The following is a 14,330-nucleotide window of genomic DNA, read 5'->3' on the forward strand; positions in this document are numbered from 1 at the left end:
AGGAAGGCGAATGGTCGAGACATGCTTTCCCTTAGCCGACCCCAGGGTCTGGTGATGGTCAGGGTTCCAAATAGGGGCTGTGTCCCTGCCTTGGAAAGGCTGGGAGCGGGGCTTCATTGCACAAAATACTGTGGGAGGGCCACACGCAGGGGGTGGGGCCCAGCCAGTCTGTATACAGAGATATTGCATTTAAAAAATGAAAACCTCATTTAAAATAATTAAAAAAACAACAATGAAATGAAACAAACAAAAAAAAAGGCCCACACAACATGAGGCAGGTGGGGCAGGCAGGAAAGCAGGCAGGGGAAGCCTCAGACCCAAGGCATTGCCACATCTTGTCTGAGTCGAGATCCCCAGCCTGGGCTAGCTCCGGACCCCTGGCTGGCCGTGGGGTAGTGGTCCTGGGGGAGGATATGATGGGGAGGGGGGATAGGCCTGGCCTCAGTGTGGGAGGCTGGCACGGCCATGCTGTCCACCGGCAACTACCGAGACAGAGAGAGACAGACAGACAAGACAGACAAACCAGGCGAAGGAGCGATGAGAGCTTTGTTAGCACCCAGCAGACAGGCCAATGGGTGGGCTGACAGGCCAATGGTCAGGTGTTCGGACAGGCAGCGGGGGACATGTGGGCAGGCGAGCATGAGTCAGGCAGGTAGCAGACAGCAAGCGAGGAGGATGCAGTTGCGGGCTGCCCTGTGAGGGGAGTAGCATCCCTCCAGCTGCTGACTGCTGGGGCCTCGGTCTGTGGCTTAGAACTCAGCTTAGAACTCGGTGTCCACCACGCGGAAAGCTGGCCTGCCTGCAGGGGAAAGCAGAACGATGGCTGTTGGTGGGTAAGCAGGTAGGTGTCTGGGGCAGGGAAGAGGGCAAGGGCCACACCTACCTGAGTCAGGCATTGACGAAGACCGAAGGCTGGCCTCCTTTTGTAGCTGGATCTCCTTTAGTGCAAATATGGAAGTAGCTGTGGATGGGAGAGAGACAGTGGGAAATGACCCACAGGGCCATCCAGGATCACCTCCCACATGGCACCATTGGGGGAATTATAAAAAGTTGCCTTTTGAGAGGCTTGACTTCCACCTATCAAGTAATCCTTACACACAAACCAGCTACAACTAGGGAATACGGACTATTACACGACACCAGGAAATCAGGAATTTTGTCAAGCATGATAACGGTATTGCAACTACCATCTGTTGAGTCTAGGTGATGAATGGTGTTTGGGATTTGATTTAGTTTAATCCAGTGGGGAGAAACAGGAAGTGAGCCAATTTTTTTAAGGTATGATAATGACATTGTTATTAAAAAATATTTTATTTTTTTTTTTAAGATTTTATTTATTTGACAGAGACACACAGCGAGAGAGGGAACACAAGCAGAGGGAGTGGGAGAGGGAGAAGCAGGCTCCCCACGGAGCAGGGAGCCCGATGCAGGGCTCGATCCCAGGACTCTAGGATCATGACCTGAGCCAAAGGCAGACGCTTAACGACTGAGCCACCCATGCGCCCCTAAAAAATATTTTAGAGACACATGCTGAAATTTATAGATGAATGATATCTCTGGGAGCTGATTCAAAATAACCAGAGGGAGGGGCGCCTGGGTGGCTCAGTCGTTAAGCATCTGCCTTCGGCTCAGGTCATGATCCCAGGATCCTGGGATGGAAGCCCACATCGGGCTCCTTGCTCCGCGGGGAGCCTGCTTCTCCCTCTCCCACTCCCCCTGCTCGTGTTCCCTCTCTATGTATCTCTCTGTCAAATAAATAAAATCTTTTTATTTTATGTTATTTTATGTTAAGCAGACGCTTAACAGACTGAGTCACCCAGGCGTCCCTCACATCCTAGTTTTTGACCTGTATGCCAGTTACATGGGTGTGTTTAGTTTGTGAAAATTCACTGTGTTGGTGCACCTCGGTGGCTCAGATGGTTAAGCGTCTGCCTTCAGCTCAGGTCATGATCCCAGGGTCCTGGGATCGAGCCCCGCGTCCGGCTCCTGGCTCAGTGAGGAGCCTGCTTCTCCCCCTGCTCATGCTCTACCTCTGTGTCTCAAATGAATAAATAAAATTAAAAAAAAAAATTCATTGTGCTGTATACTTACGATCTGTGCATTTCCTATATATTTTATGAGAAAATGTTTACTAAAAAAAGGGAAAACGATGTTGCATCTATTTTTACGTATGTTTGAAAATTCCCATGAAAGGTAAAAAGGAGCCAAAAAGCAAATAATTTTTGTAATAAACACACCACGTGTCTCAACAAGGGTGTGGCCCCTTAGAGGTGACAAGCCAGAGCCCTGCACAACCTGCCCAGTGTCCTGTTCCCCACAGCCCCCCACCAACTTCACTCACTGTCAGGAAGTTTGTGGATCCGCTCCCCAAGACTGAGGAAGAATGGATGTTTCATGGCGTCCTCTGCGGAGATCCGATTGCGACCTTCAAACTGAGTGGGGGACAGGTCGGGGGAGGACAGGGGCGGCGGTGGCGGGGGTGGTGTATTGAACACCTTCAACAAGTAGGCCTCTCTTCCTCCCCACCCCAGACCATACCCCTGGAGCCCATCCATTTCCCCACACCTAGAATCCCCTAACCCCCAAGCCTGGCCCAGGAAGGTGGACTCACTTGCAGCAGCTTGTTGAGGAGATCAGCCCCATCGCTGTCAAGTCTACAGCAAGGACAAGGGGACCTGCTTTAAATTGAGTTTGGGCACTCTGGCCCCTAATACCCACCCACCTACCCACCAGTCTCACCGGGGTGCGTGGCTCAAAAGGGCCTCGGCTCGATACTTGGGGTAGTTGTATGTCTTGAACTCTTCGTTGGACAGAATGCCTGGCCACGTCTCCTCAGTTGGGGTTCCTGGCGGGGAAGAATTACCCTAAGCATCCACAGGGCATCTCTAAATGTCCCCATGGTTCCCAGGGCTCACTCCTCCTCACCCAAGATGCGGAAGATGAAGTGCAGCTGTTCCTCCACTGTGGAGCCTGGGAAGAGGGGCCGGCCCGTGGCCATCTCGTAGAAGATGCAGCCCACACCCCTAGGCAGGGAGAGCACAGTGAACAGGGAGGCAGTTGGCTGGTTGGCCACTGTGACCGAGCCACCCCCTTCACCACATGGCCCCTGCCGTACTTCCACCTGTCCTCACCACATGTCAATCTGGGTCGAGTAGTCCGTGGACCCAAGCAGAATGTCGGGGGGTCGGTACCACAGTGTGACCACCTCGTTGGAGTAGGTCTTCGTTGGGATTGACTTAGCTCGGGCCAGGCCTGGTAGGTTGAGAGAAGGGGCAGCTGGAATTGAGGAGGCCCCAGGCAGTCTGGGGGGCGGTACAGTTGGGACTGAGAGCATCTTAAGCCAAGCCTGGAGAAGCTGAAGGGGACGGAGATTAGGTGGTCATGAGGAAGGGGGAGTGTAGGAGGGTAAGGCTGGGGCATCACTGAGAAGAAGGGGGAGGCCAGGGTACCAAAGTCTGCCAGCTTCAGCTCTCCTCTCTCGTTGATGAGCAGGTTTTGGGGCTTGAGGTCTCGGTGTAGCACCTTCTGCCGGTGGCAGTAGGCCAGGCCACGGAGCAGCTGGAACAGGAACAGCTAGGGACCCGGAAGGGCAGGTGGAGGTCAAAGGGTATCCAGCAGCCTGACCCCCAGCGGACACTGCTCCCCACCCCCAAACACAGACACTGAGCCCAGAGCCTTAGCTCACGAAAGCGGACAGGGTCCCAATGCCCTCCAAGGGCTCCCAGCAAAAAAGCCAAACGGGAAAAGTCTGTTTCTGGGAGATGTGTGGGGTGGAGTGGGCGAGTGGGGGCCCCCGGGTGCCCCTGTTTCCTGCCCCACACCCACTTTCACGTTGTGCATGTTGATAACGTTCCCACAGTCATCCAGGTACTGCTTCAGGTCCTTGTCCTGAGGAGAGAAGAGGAAATAGAGGAGTAAAGAGGAGATAGTGGCCATCGCCCCACCTCCCCCCTTCAGGACCCACTGCCACTCAACCTTACCAGGTACTCAAAGACAAGGGTGAGGGACTTCTCCGTGTGGATAATGTCATGTAGCGTGACGATGTTGGCATGTTTGAGGTCCTTGAGCAGGGACACTGCCGGAAGCATGGGAGTGAGATGGGGGAAAAGTCAGGACCCTACCCTCAGGATAGAGGCGAGGACGAGGACCAGACAGGGATGAGCCCAGGGTTTCTTTCTTTCCCTGTGTACTCTGGGGTGGTGGCTCACAGCCACTGGCTCTATCCCACGCAATGCCAGGAAGGTGTGTCCCTATGTTCCAGATGTGGAAACTAAGGCTCAGAGAAGAGTATGGAGCAAGAACCTGGGATTGCAGCTCCAGGTTTATGTGACACTAGATTTTCACAACCTGTTTTTGATTTCTGGAAAGGGGTTTTGTTTCAACCCTCAGTACAGAGGCCTGCAGCTTCGTGTGAAATTGAGTTTGTGCATATATATAATTTCTATGCAATTCAAATTCATTCCGTGTGATAGTCTGCCTAGAAATCGTCATGTCAAGAAAACTGGTGACCACTTTCATGGGTTCTCTCAGAACCAAAGCAAGCACCCTGCTTTCTAATTCCTTGGTGTCTCCTCCAAACAGGAACAGATTCCTGGTTACCTTGATTATCATCTAGAGGTTTGCACAATGGTCACTTTCTTATGAAGCTCAGTGTCAGAAGGAAAGTCTCAAAACCCCCAGTCTCTCTTCTCACTATGGGCCATGTACGTATGTACCATGGGGAGAGGCCGCGAAGCCTGGGACAGCCTTCCTGGGTGTTTATACCTTCCCGGATAGCGGTGCAGGGTGCCCCCTCCTCGTGTTCCAGTCTGATCTCCTTGAGTGCCACAAGGTTGTCCGTGAGCTTGCTTTTGCCTTTGTAGACGGTGGCATAGGTACCCTGGGGTGTGAGGAAGAGTGAGAGGAAAGGAGCTGGAGGCTGCACGAAGTTCTCATGGACTCCCATCCCCACCATAGGCCTCATGATTGTCTCTCACCTCACCCAGCTTGTCCAGCTTGATGTAGGTCTCCAGTTTCCCAAAGCCAATCTCAGACTGTGGGGTAAAGGGGCAGATTGAAGCAGGCTCCTGGGAGGGGACTGGGGAGGAGAGAAGTGGGGGGAGGAGAGAACAGAAACAGAAGACGCTCACCAGGCTGACACGGCGGAGGCGGCGGCTGAGGGGCTTGTCGAAGATGGGGCTATTGAGGGTCAGCTTCTCAAGGTAGCCCTCAGGCAGCCGGATGTCGGCTGGTAGTGACAGGCGCTTGTTGATGTCCTAGCGGGCAAGATAGGTGGGAAACAGGACCATGAGCTCCACCTCCCTGGGTTTAACCCTCTTTTCTAGCCCCACCACCAGCCAGACAGGGGTTAAGCACCTCAGTGGAGATCTTGCGTGGGGGATGGTTGCGCATGCGCACCCTCACTGGCGACTGCACCTCATCCGAGGACGTGGCTGAAGCCTGGTCACTTTCCCCATCAGACCCCATCTTCAAGTCCTCATGTACAATCTCTGGTGGTGAGGACGGGGGAGGGGGGGAGGAGGGCAGACCAGTTGAGGTCTGGAGCCCCAGGAACCCCCTCCCCAGCATAACACATTCCTTCATCACACACGTCCATACAAGCAAGCCCCCAGAGCAGCCTGGAGTCCCTCAGGGAGAGGGTGGCAAGGCCCAAGGAGGTTCAGACAAGTCGGGACGGGATGAATAGGGGTGGAGGGGCAATAGTCACCTAGTGGAGCACCCCATTCCAGGGGTGAGCTGAGACTGGTGCTGGCCCAGGGCCAGGAGGCACACAGCGGCAGAGTAGCCAAAGGCCCTGGGAAGGCGGGCCCAGGGCAGGCAGGCACCCGTAGGCCTGAGGGGGCCATAGCAGAGTGCAGGAGAAGGGCAAAGGAAGGTTGGGGCAGCTATAGCAGGCAGGGCACTCTTCCTCCCCCGAGGCCCGGGCACAAAGCCAAGGAAAGGGACACAGATGGACAGATAGAGAGAAGGTGTTGAGAGGATGGCAGGGAAGGGAGGAGAAAATGGAGAAAGGAAAACGGAAATAAAACAAGTCTAAAGGGAGCTCGGCTGGGAGGCAGCACCTTGGGGACCAGTCTCGGGGGCAGGAGTGGTCAGTGGACCTACCTGGTGCAGAGCTGAGGGGGCCCCGTCCAGAGCGAGGTTCCCCAGGAGCGGCACGAGTGGGTACCTCTCCAAGGTCACTGCCACCGCCACCCCCACTCTCATCCAGGCCTATCTGCTCAGGGGCACCATTGGTCTTGTCCACACCTCGGCCCCCTCGGAGTGTCATTGACAGCTGCCGCTTGATCTTCTTCATCCGATCCATGGCGACCTGAGCAGGGGGGAATAGATGGGAATGGGTCCCACGTTAGCACTTGCCTGACCACCACGGGCCCCCTAAAGCCCAAGACAACTTAGTGAGGTACACTGACATGAACTTGTGTCAGTGCCCACCCAACCACTGTGGAGGCCTGAGCCATTCGGGATTCCCGGAAACCTGGCATAGATGGGGACCCTTGTCAGTGCCTTCCCACCTCCAGCCAGCCCCGGGGGACCCTGCTCCTAAGTAGCGCACCTGGGTGTTGACGCCTGGGTGGCTGGCCGAGGGCAAGGGCCCAACTGGTGGACTGTTGGCCTCTATGGGGGCAGCCTCACTGTGGGAACAAAGGCCTCCACAGCAGGTATTCTCAGGTGCAGCAGTGGTGATGGGCCCAGCTGTGGGTGGGGCGAGCGGCTCGCCCAGGACCAAGGGGCCACCAATACGGCCCTGGGCTCGCCCATAGAATGGCATATTCCGCCGGCACCAGCCCCACATCACCCCCAACTGCCAAGGCAGAATGCTCCCCACAACCACAAGGACCCGCCTGCCTTCCCCAGCAACCACTGTCACGGTGATTAAGTGGACTACCCCACTGGTCTACTCAAGTGAGGGGTGTACAGACAGGGGAGTCCTACCCAGACCCAACCACTGGGTAGGTTCCGGGGGGGGGGATCTCAATAGACACCAGCTGTCCTGAGGGTCGCTGGAAAGTTTCAATCAGGCTGGGACCCTATGGGTCCCACTCAGATTTTTATAAGCCAGGCCTAGCCTCATTTCTCCTCTACTTGAGAGTGCACATCTCCCTTACCACCCCAAATAAATGTCCCAGTCCTCAAGGGTGGCCCACAAGGTCTCACCCTATTCACCCCTATTATCTCTCTGGCCTCACCTCCCCCTCAACCATTGCTAGTTGTTTTGCAACCACACCCAGCAGTCCCACCTTAGGGCCTTTGCACTGGCAGTTCCTGGTACGTGAAATACCCTTCCCCCAGATTTCAAAATAGCTCACTCCCTCACCCCCTTCAGACCCTTGCTCAAATACCACCTTTTTCATGGATAACCCTCCACAAATAAACCTATTTAAAATCTCAACCACACTGAGCTCCCCCTCACTTTGCCAAATTATCCCCCCAGCACTTATCACCTCCTCAGAAATGACACCATCTACTTATTGGTTTCTATATTCTTAACTGTCTGTCTCCTCACCGCCATAACTAGAAGATCAGCTCCGCCAGGGTAGATTTCTGTCTGTTTAGGTCACGGCTATATCCTGAGGACCTGGAACAGTGACTGACACAGAGTAGACGCTCAAAAAGTGCTTACGGCAGAAATTAATGAATCAGGGGGCTGAGGGCCTAAGACCAATCTCTACCAGGATGGGCAGGGTAAGTTTGCTACCCGTGAACAACTCCAGAAAACGTGGCCCAGGGACACTAGCGTCGGCAGGAAGATGACCTAGATGGGGCTGCTGGAGGGAACAGGGCCACCAAAAGGCTTAGGCTGGCCTTCTTCTGCTTCCTCCTGGGCTCCAGGCCAGCAAGGAGGGGGAAAGACCTGGCCTAGGAACCATCTGGACTCACAGCAGGGCCCAAGATGGCCCCGGGCCCAAGGGAAGTGGAGCTAGATAGGAGGTGGGAGGATGAGGCTGGGGCTGGATTCAAGGAGAGAAGTGGGTCATCTGTTACCTTGACATCAGGTGCTTACCCCACTGGTCCCTACACCCTGCTTCCACTTGCCTGGCCTCACCACCCCCAGGAGGAGCAGAGGGGCCAGCCTAGCGGAAAGACCCCAGTAAAGAGGATGAGGTCCATTCAGAGAACCCAGGATAACAAAAAAATCCTGACCCAGTAGGCCGTACACTGGACCTGAAGCTGAAGAAGGAGAAGCATGGCCAACCCCAAAGGCAGTCTTGCATCCATGGTACGAATACCCAGCCGGCTTTGCCTGTTGTGGCAGGGAATGGGGCATCTGGGGGGACAGTAAGTAGGGCCGGATGGAAGATGAGGAGGGAGCCAGAGGAGCCAGGGTCCATGACCTCTAACTGGAAACTCCAAGGGCTGGACATGTTCCAGAGTTCAGTTTTTTTGGGATTTTAGGAAGACAGGATACAAAATCTGTATATAACGCAACATTCCCAGCAGGGGTGCCCTGGGCAGACCTTTGTGAACAGAGACACTTGAACATTAATATACAGTAAAACTTTTAAATATTATTATTTCCATTTTCTGAGCTTTTTAGATTTCAGAATAGTGAAGGAAGGAGCAAGAAACTGGATACACAACTCCACTCAAAAAAAAGGGCATTTGTCCTTCCTGACCCCCGAGGACATACACCCTTCCTCAAAATACTCTCACACCCAAGGGCACTCATCACCTCACACCACACTGTCCACTGAGAACACAGTCATCACACTCTAGTCAACATAGTCACCACACAACTCCCACCAAGAACACACCATCCTCATCCTTTCCAGTCCCCCATAAGCACACACTGGCCCCTCAAGAAGGCCTCTCTGCATTTTAACTATCAGCACCTGCAATTTCCCCATTTATTTCTAACCCCCATCAGCATAGGAAGCCCCAACAGAGCAGAGAACTCTGTTTGCATAGGCTCAGGCCCCTCTAAGTTAACGCTCACCGCCCAAGGCTCCCCACCACATTCTTGGGCGCCTCCTAGGCCCAGCTGCCTGTTAGCTTCTCCAAAGCACTCACCCCCATTAACACACTGTTCCCCGTGCATAATTCTGACCCCTATTAACATGCACTTGGGACCCTCTACAGCTGACCCAAATTAGCACTCACTGGACCTTCACACTGCCCTGAATCTCATTAACACAAAGTGAAACTTGCCAATCCCTGACCTGACTGTTTTTGCCCACACTCAGACCCCTCGACAGCTATAAACATCATTAAACCCATATTCTGGTCCTCTCACTACCCTGTCCCCACCACCTCCCATCAGCACAAGCTGGACCTTCACTTCACCCTGACCTCTATTAGCACACACTGGGCCTCTCCACAGTGCCTCCCCATTAGCACACCCTGAACCCTCAGCCCCATTCCCCAGGGACACACAAACACAGTGTTCTATAATGACCTGACCCTCATTAGCGCACATAGGTCTTCATTCAGCCTGGAGCCCCATTAGCACACACTTCAGCCCTCCATGGTTCTAAATCCACTTTATCACACCTAGACCTTCACATATTCCTGTCCTTTATTTCTCTTTGCTTCAACTCCTCCACACCTATAATGCCTGTTGGTTCACATCTGAATCCCTTCACAACCCCGATCCTCCTTACTGCACCCCCTGGAACCTCAATACACCCCAGTCCCCCGGGGACACAAGCACACACTGTCTTCACAATGTTCTGACGCTCACTAGCATTTTCCAGACCCCATACTGCTCTGACTCTTCCCCCAATGGCACACATTTAAGCACCTCCAAGGCTCTAAACCCATATCAACGGTCACTAAAATTTCACATATAACTGTCCCTGATCGCATCCTGGAGTCTCACATTCCCTGTCCTCATGGACATGGACACACACACACACACACACACACACACTGACCTCACACCATCTTGATCCTTAATATACTGAATCTCTTACAGTGCTAAGACATTTCCCTCACCACTGTGCCCTCCCACCGCACATATATTCATAACTTCTGGTACCCAGTAGCACAGGCTCAGGTCTTCCACCACTCTGTCCCCATTAGCATATCCTGGGCCTCACACTACCCAGACCTTTATTAACACACGCACGTACCCTCTACAGCTATGACCCCCATTAGCACACTCTCAACATTCGAGTTCTTCCACTACCCTGACCTCCATGAGCACTCTCCAGACCCCCGCACGCTGCAGTCCCTCATGGGCAAATACACAGTATTAACACCATCCTGACGCTCATTACCACACACACAGGGCTTCAGAGCCCTGATCCTATTAGCATACCTTCTGCTATCTCTACCACCTTATCCCCCATTAACACACACGGGGTCTCTCCACACCTTTAACCCCGTTTGCATACCTCAGCATTCCTCTGACATGCTCTCCCCTATCACACACCGTCGGGGCCCTTCATTGCCCCCCCCCCCCCCCCATTAGCACACGCTGGGCCTCAAGCCCTACACAGCGGTAAGACTTATCACATGCTCCGACCCCTCCACAGCTCAGGCCATTAGCAAACCTCGAGCCTTTCACCACCCACTTCCACATCCTCTGGTCCTTTGATCACCCTGCTTCCCATTAGCACCCACAGGACTACCCATCCCCAGTTCCCAGACCGGGCCCAGGGCGGAACCAAGGTCAGGAAGGCCCCGAATGACCCCCGCCCCGGTGCACTCTGGGAAATTCGCTGGGGGAGGGGGCACATGCCAGCGGTGCAGCCCAGACCCCTGGGCACCGCCCGGGGTCTGGGTTGGTTCTGCAAGAGGAAGGGCAGCCCCCACCCCACGTCTCGGGGACGCGCTCACCGGCGGGGGCGCGCGAGCAACCTCAGCGCCGCGGGGCCGGCGCGGCGGCGCCTGGGGCGGCGGCCCGGGGCGAGGCCGCGCGACCTCCTTCTCCTCCTGTTCGCCGCAGGCGCCCGTCCCAGTAGTCTTCGGCCATGGCTGCTGGGCCCGGGCCGCCGCCGGCTGAGGAGGAGGAGGCGGCGGCGGCGGCGGCGGCGGTTGAGGCGGAGGCGGCGTCCCGCTCAGCCGGCCATGAGCTTGGCCGCTGCGGGCGATGCCCCCGGGCTCGCTGGCGCCCGCTCGAATCCGAGAGCTCACGGCGGCTCGCGGCTCAGAGCCGACTGCTTGCGGAGACGCGGCGGATCCCAGGGCCGAACACCCAACGGCCCAACCGCCGCGCGCGCCGCGCTCCGCGCATGCGCACGCACGCGCCGAAAAGGCTGAAGTGGGAAGGAGGGGACTTACCTCGGACTGCATGTGCCAAAAGACCCGTCCGCTGCGGGAGGGGGCGCGGCCATTGCGTGCCCACCGGGGAATGTGGCGCCAGCCCTGGAACGGCGCCAGGGGGAAATGTAGAGGTTGCTTAGTACTCAGTTCCGATCTTGTTAGAAGTTTGCTAGCGCCGAAGTGGGCAGCAGCCAGTAACCAGCGTGCCGGTCACCACTCGGTCCCCCTACTTGGTCTCACTTGGTACATCCCCATGGTGGCGAACGGGACTTTTGCAAGGAGGAAAAAGACAGATGAGGCAGTCAGTCTGAGTCCCTTGAGGTGCCTCAGAAGGCAGGAAATTTAAAGGTTCGCGAGAAGATGACTTTTCTAGGAGAGGCGGCCTGGAGAATCATTGGCCTAGCACCTTAGATAGGACAGAGTCTAGCCCCGCCCAGCTCCCCCCCCCCACCTCCGCTAGCTCATTCCCACTGTGAACGTGTGCGGCCCCGCCCTTTGAGGTTGTCGCCCAGCCAATCGGATTTGCCCCCTGGGGTGAGGCAGAGCAAGAATGAAGGGCGTGGCTGAGCTGAAGAGGCGTGATTTCACGGCCCCGTACCACGCCTCTGCCAGATTTTCATTGGCTTTCGGCGCCAGGGGCGGGCACTTCTTTTTGTTCTGAGCGCCTCTCTCACTATAGGCCGACTATTACGCAAGATTATTGGTCAAAGAAGCGTTCAATCGTCTTTCGTCCCGCCTCTAACCCCTCCCATTCCCCCCGTCCCGCAGCAAGACTCACGGGGTGGAGCCTAGGCTGAGAAAAGAAAGGCGGACCTTTAGAGGGGAGGGTGCGTTACTGCGCATGCTTGGGACTTTAGGTCGGAAGGAGACCTCTTTACTGCCTCACGCGAGCGTTTGCGTATGCACCCTGAATTGGGTTTTCTCGCCTGCCGCCTCTCAGCTCCCTCCTGCCTGCCAGGGCCCCGCCGTGGTTCTCCCCAGGTCTGCGGCTTTCTATTGTATTTATTGAGCGCCTGTTGTGTGTCAAGCACTGCCAGCACACCCTAAGCCCTCACTCCTCTATGCCTGGAAAACTCTACACAATATCAACAAGCCCAGCTCAAATGGCGGCAGCTTTTGGCAGGCCTTCTGGGACATCTTTACACTGCACCCCAGTCCAAAGCCAGCTTCCCCGCCTCTTCTGGGCTTCCTTTTATGGCAGCCTTGATCACACCGGTTAGAGTTTTCAGTAAGGTTCATACTAGGGAGGACTACCAGAGCATGATGGGAGTGGGAATACTCGACGAAGACAGAAGTCCACCGCGGGCTAGACCATCAGGTCCATCACTTCTCTGACCTCATTCTCATTTCCTACCCTTCTTCCTCTCACTCTACTCCAGACGTATTTGTTCCCTTCAAGCTGTTTCTGAATAAAGCAGGCACAATCCAGCCTCAGGGACTTTGCACTTGCTGGTCCCTTGGCCAGGAATATTCTTCTAGATACCCACATGCTTCATCCCTTCACTTCTTCCAAGTCCTTGCTTCAATGTCACCTTCATGAAGCCTTCCCTGAATGCCCTATTTAAAAATGCCTACCTGCACCCCCATCATTTGAGACCCCCAGACCTGGCCCTACAGACCTTTTGAATGACACCAGTCAACTTCTTACAATTTACTTGTGTTTGTCTATTCTGGGTCTCACCCTAGCAGAACATAAGCCCACCCCCAACAACACACCCACAGGCCTCAAGGAAGGGATTTTTTTGTTTTGTTTTTGGATCCATTGCTGTCTCCAATGCCTAGAATAGTGCCTGGTCCATAGTAAGCCCTCAACAAATGTTATGGCAAATGTTTGATGGCAAATAGCTCTAGGTCAAGACAAGAGACAACCGTGTACACACTTTCCTTTGTGCTTGCCTGCCCCGTGCAGGGGGCTCAGTGAAGTGACCCAAACCCTGCCCACTGAACTCTGGTCTTCTATCTTGTTGGTGTTACAATGGTAGCCAAACAGGACAGAAAATGGCACATGTGGGAGAACTAAGATACGACCAGGATTCCAGGGTTCCTGCTGAAGCTGTTCTTGATAAAGAAGTGTTTCGGGTATGAATGAGGCAGGAAGGTGATCCAGGAGCTGGGGTGGTGAACAAAGGGACAAAAGTGTCTGGAGAATCAAGAGCTATAATGGGGGAGATAGTGGACAAGGAGCTGGGATAGTAGAGAAAGGGGGCAGAAGAAGTTTGTGTTCCGGGCGCCTGGGTGACTCAGTCGTTAAGCGTCTGCCTTCGGCTCAGGTCATGATCCCAGGGTCCTGGGATCGAGCCCCGCAGCACTGGGCTCCCTGCTCAGCAGGAAGCCTGCTTCTCCCTCTCCCACTCCCCCTGCTTGTGTTCCTTCTCTTGCTGTGTCTCTGTCAAATAAATAAAATCTTTAAAAAAAAAAAAAAAGTTTGTGTTCAAGTCTCAGATGGTAGCAACAGTGGACAAAGGTGTGGAGTGTTTGGGGGTACCCTTGAGCAGCAATGGGAAAGTATCTCTGGAGGGAAAACCTCTCCACTTGACCTAAGCAGTTAGCATCACCACTAAATAGATGCCAGAGGTAAAGCACTTCAGTCCCCAATGTCCTGGAGAGGAATAAAAAGGAAGTATGGAAGGATGAGGTCACCCAAGCAGAGTAGGCCAAGGAAAAAAATAATCACGAGAGGGAAGTGGACAAGGGCATACACTGTGCCTGGGGTCTGGAGCTGGCCCAGAAGGCAGCAGATGTGGGGGCAGGCTGTGATGAGTGTCAGGCCAGGTTCAGGGATAGGTTGTGCTATTCCCAGTACCCAGGTTTGAATGAAGGAATGAGGGGTCTATTTCCAAGTGGGAGAAAAGTTGGGCTTCTGGCTGGGTGAGGGAGAGATATGAGTGGCATCCCCAGGCATCAGGTGGCCAGTCTGATTGGTGCTTTCAACTGTCTGGAGTGTTCCGTCAAGACCAAGGACAAGCATAGGCAGCTCTGCAGTCCTGCGGGGGCGGGGGGGGGGGTGCTGTGCTGAGCCTGCTCTAACTAATCAACAACCCACAGCTGGCTCTCTTCTCAAAGGTAGGAGGCCTCGGGACAAGCAGACCAGGCCTGAGGGGGAGCAGGGTGGAGTGGGAAAG

The 14,330-nt window shown here is 54.7% G+C and overlaps 1 protein-coding gene across 7 annotated transcripts; it reads right to left on the reverse strand.

Moving 5' to 3' along the window:
- Positions 1-528: 528 nt before the first annotated feature.
- On the reverse strand, positions 529-11,419 carry CDK16 (cyclin dependent kinase 16). Of its 7 annotated transcripts, none has more exons than XM_021679143.1 (17): positions 10,783-10,815; positions 7,508-7,591; positions 6,106-6,313; positions 5,356-5,489; positions 5,130-5,255; positions 4,977-5,033; positions 4,765-4,879; positions 3,981-4,075; positions 3,826-3,888; positions 3,450-3,573; positions 3,132-3,252; positions 2,926-3,023; positions 2,740-2,845; positions 2,612-2,675; positions 2,342-2,432; positions 884-961; positions 529-799 (listed from the first exon to the last, which is right to left on the reverse strand). In XM_021679143.1, exons 2-17 carry the CDS (start codon positions 7,511-7,513, stop codon positions 762-764), a joined length of 1,524 nt encoding a protein of 507 aa, XP_021534818.1. In that variant the 5' UTR covers positions 7,514-7,591; positions 10,783-10,815; the 3' UTR covers positions 529-761. The 7 variants fall into 7 exon arrangements, with proteins under 7 accessions (XP_021534818.1, XP_021534810.1, XP_021534835.1 ...); XM_021679135.1 differs by lacking the exon at positions 10,783-10,815 and adding an exon at positions 8,146-8,193; XM_021679160.1 differs by lacking the exons at positions 7,508-7,591; positions 10,783-10,815 and adding an exon at positions 11,227-11,419 and having other exon boundaries at positions 2,612-2,654.
- Positions 11,420-14,330: the final 2,911 nt, after the last annotated feature.

The sequence above is a fragment of the Neomonachus schauinslandi genome, chromosome X, assembly GCF_002201575.2.
Source record: "Neomonachus schauinslandi chromosome X, ASM220157v2, whole genome shotgun sequence".
Taxonomy (NCBI): Eukaryota; Metazoa; Chordata; class Mammalia; order Carnivora; family Phocidae; genus Neomonachus; species Neomonachus schauinslandi.

Coding starts and splice junctions, on each gene's coding strand:
- CDK16 (XM_021679110.1), bottom strand. CDS start 6,796: ATGTGGGGCTGGTGCCGGCGGAATATGCCATTCTATGGGCGAGCCCAG. Junction 3,574..3,825: donor TCAACATGCACAACGTGAAA/GTGGGTGTGGGG, acceptor CCGGGTCCCTAG/CTGTTCCTGTTCCAGCTGCT. Junction 2,433..2,611: donor TCCTCAACAAGCTGCTGCAA/GTGAGTCCACCT, acceptor TCCCCCACTCAG/TTTGAAGGTCGCAATCGGAT.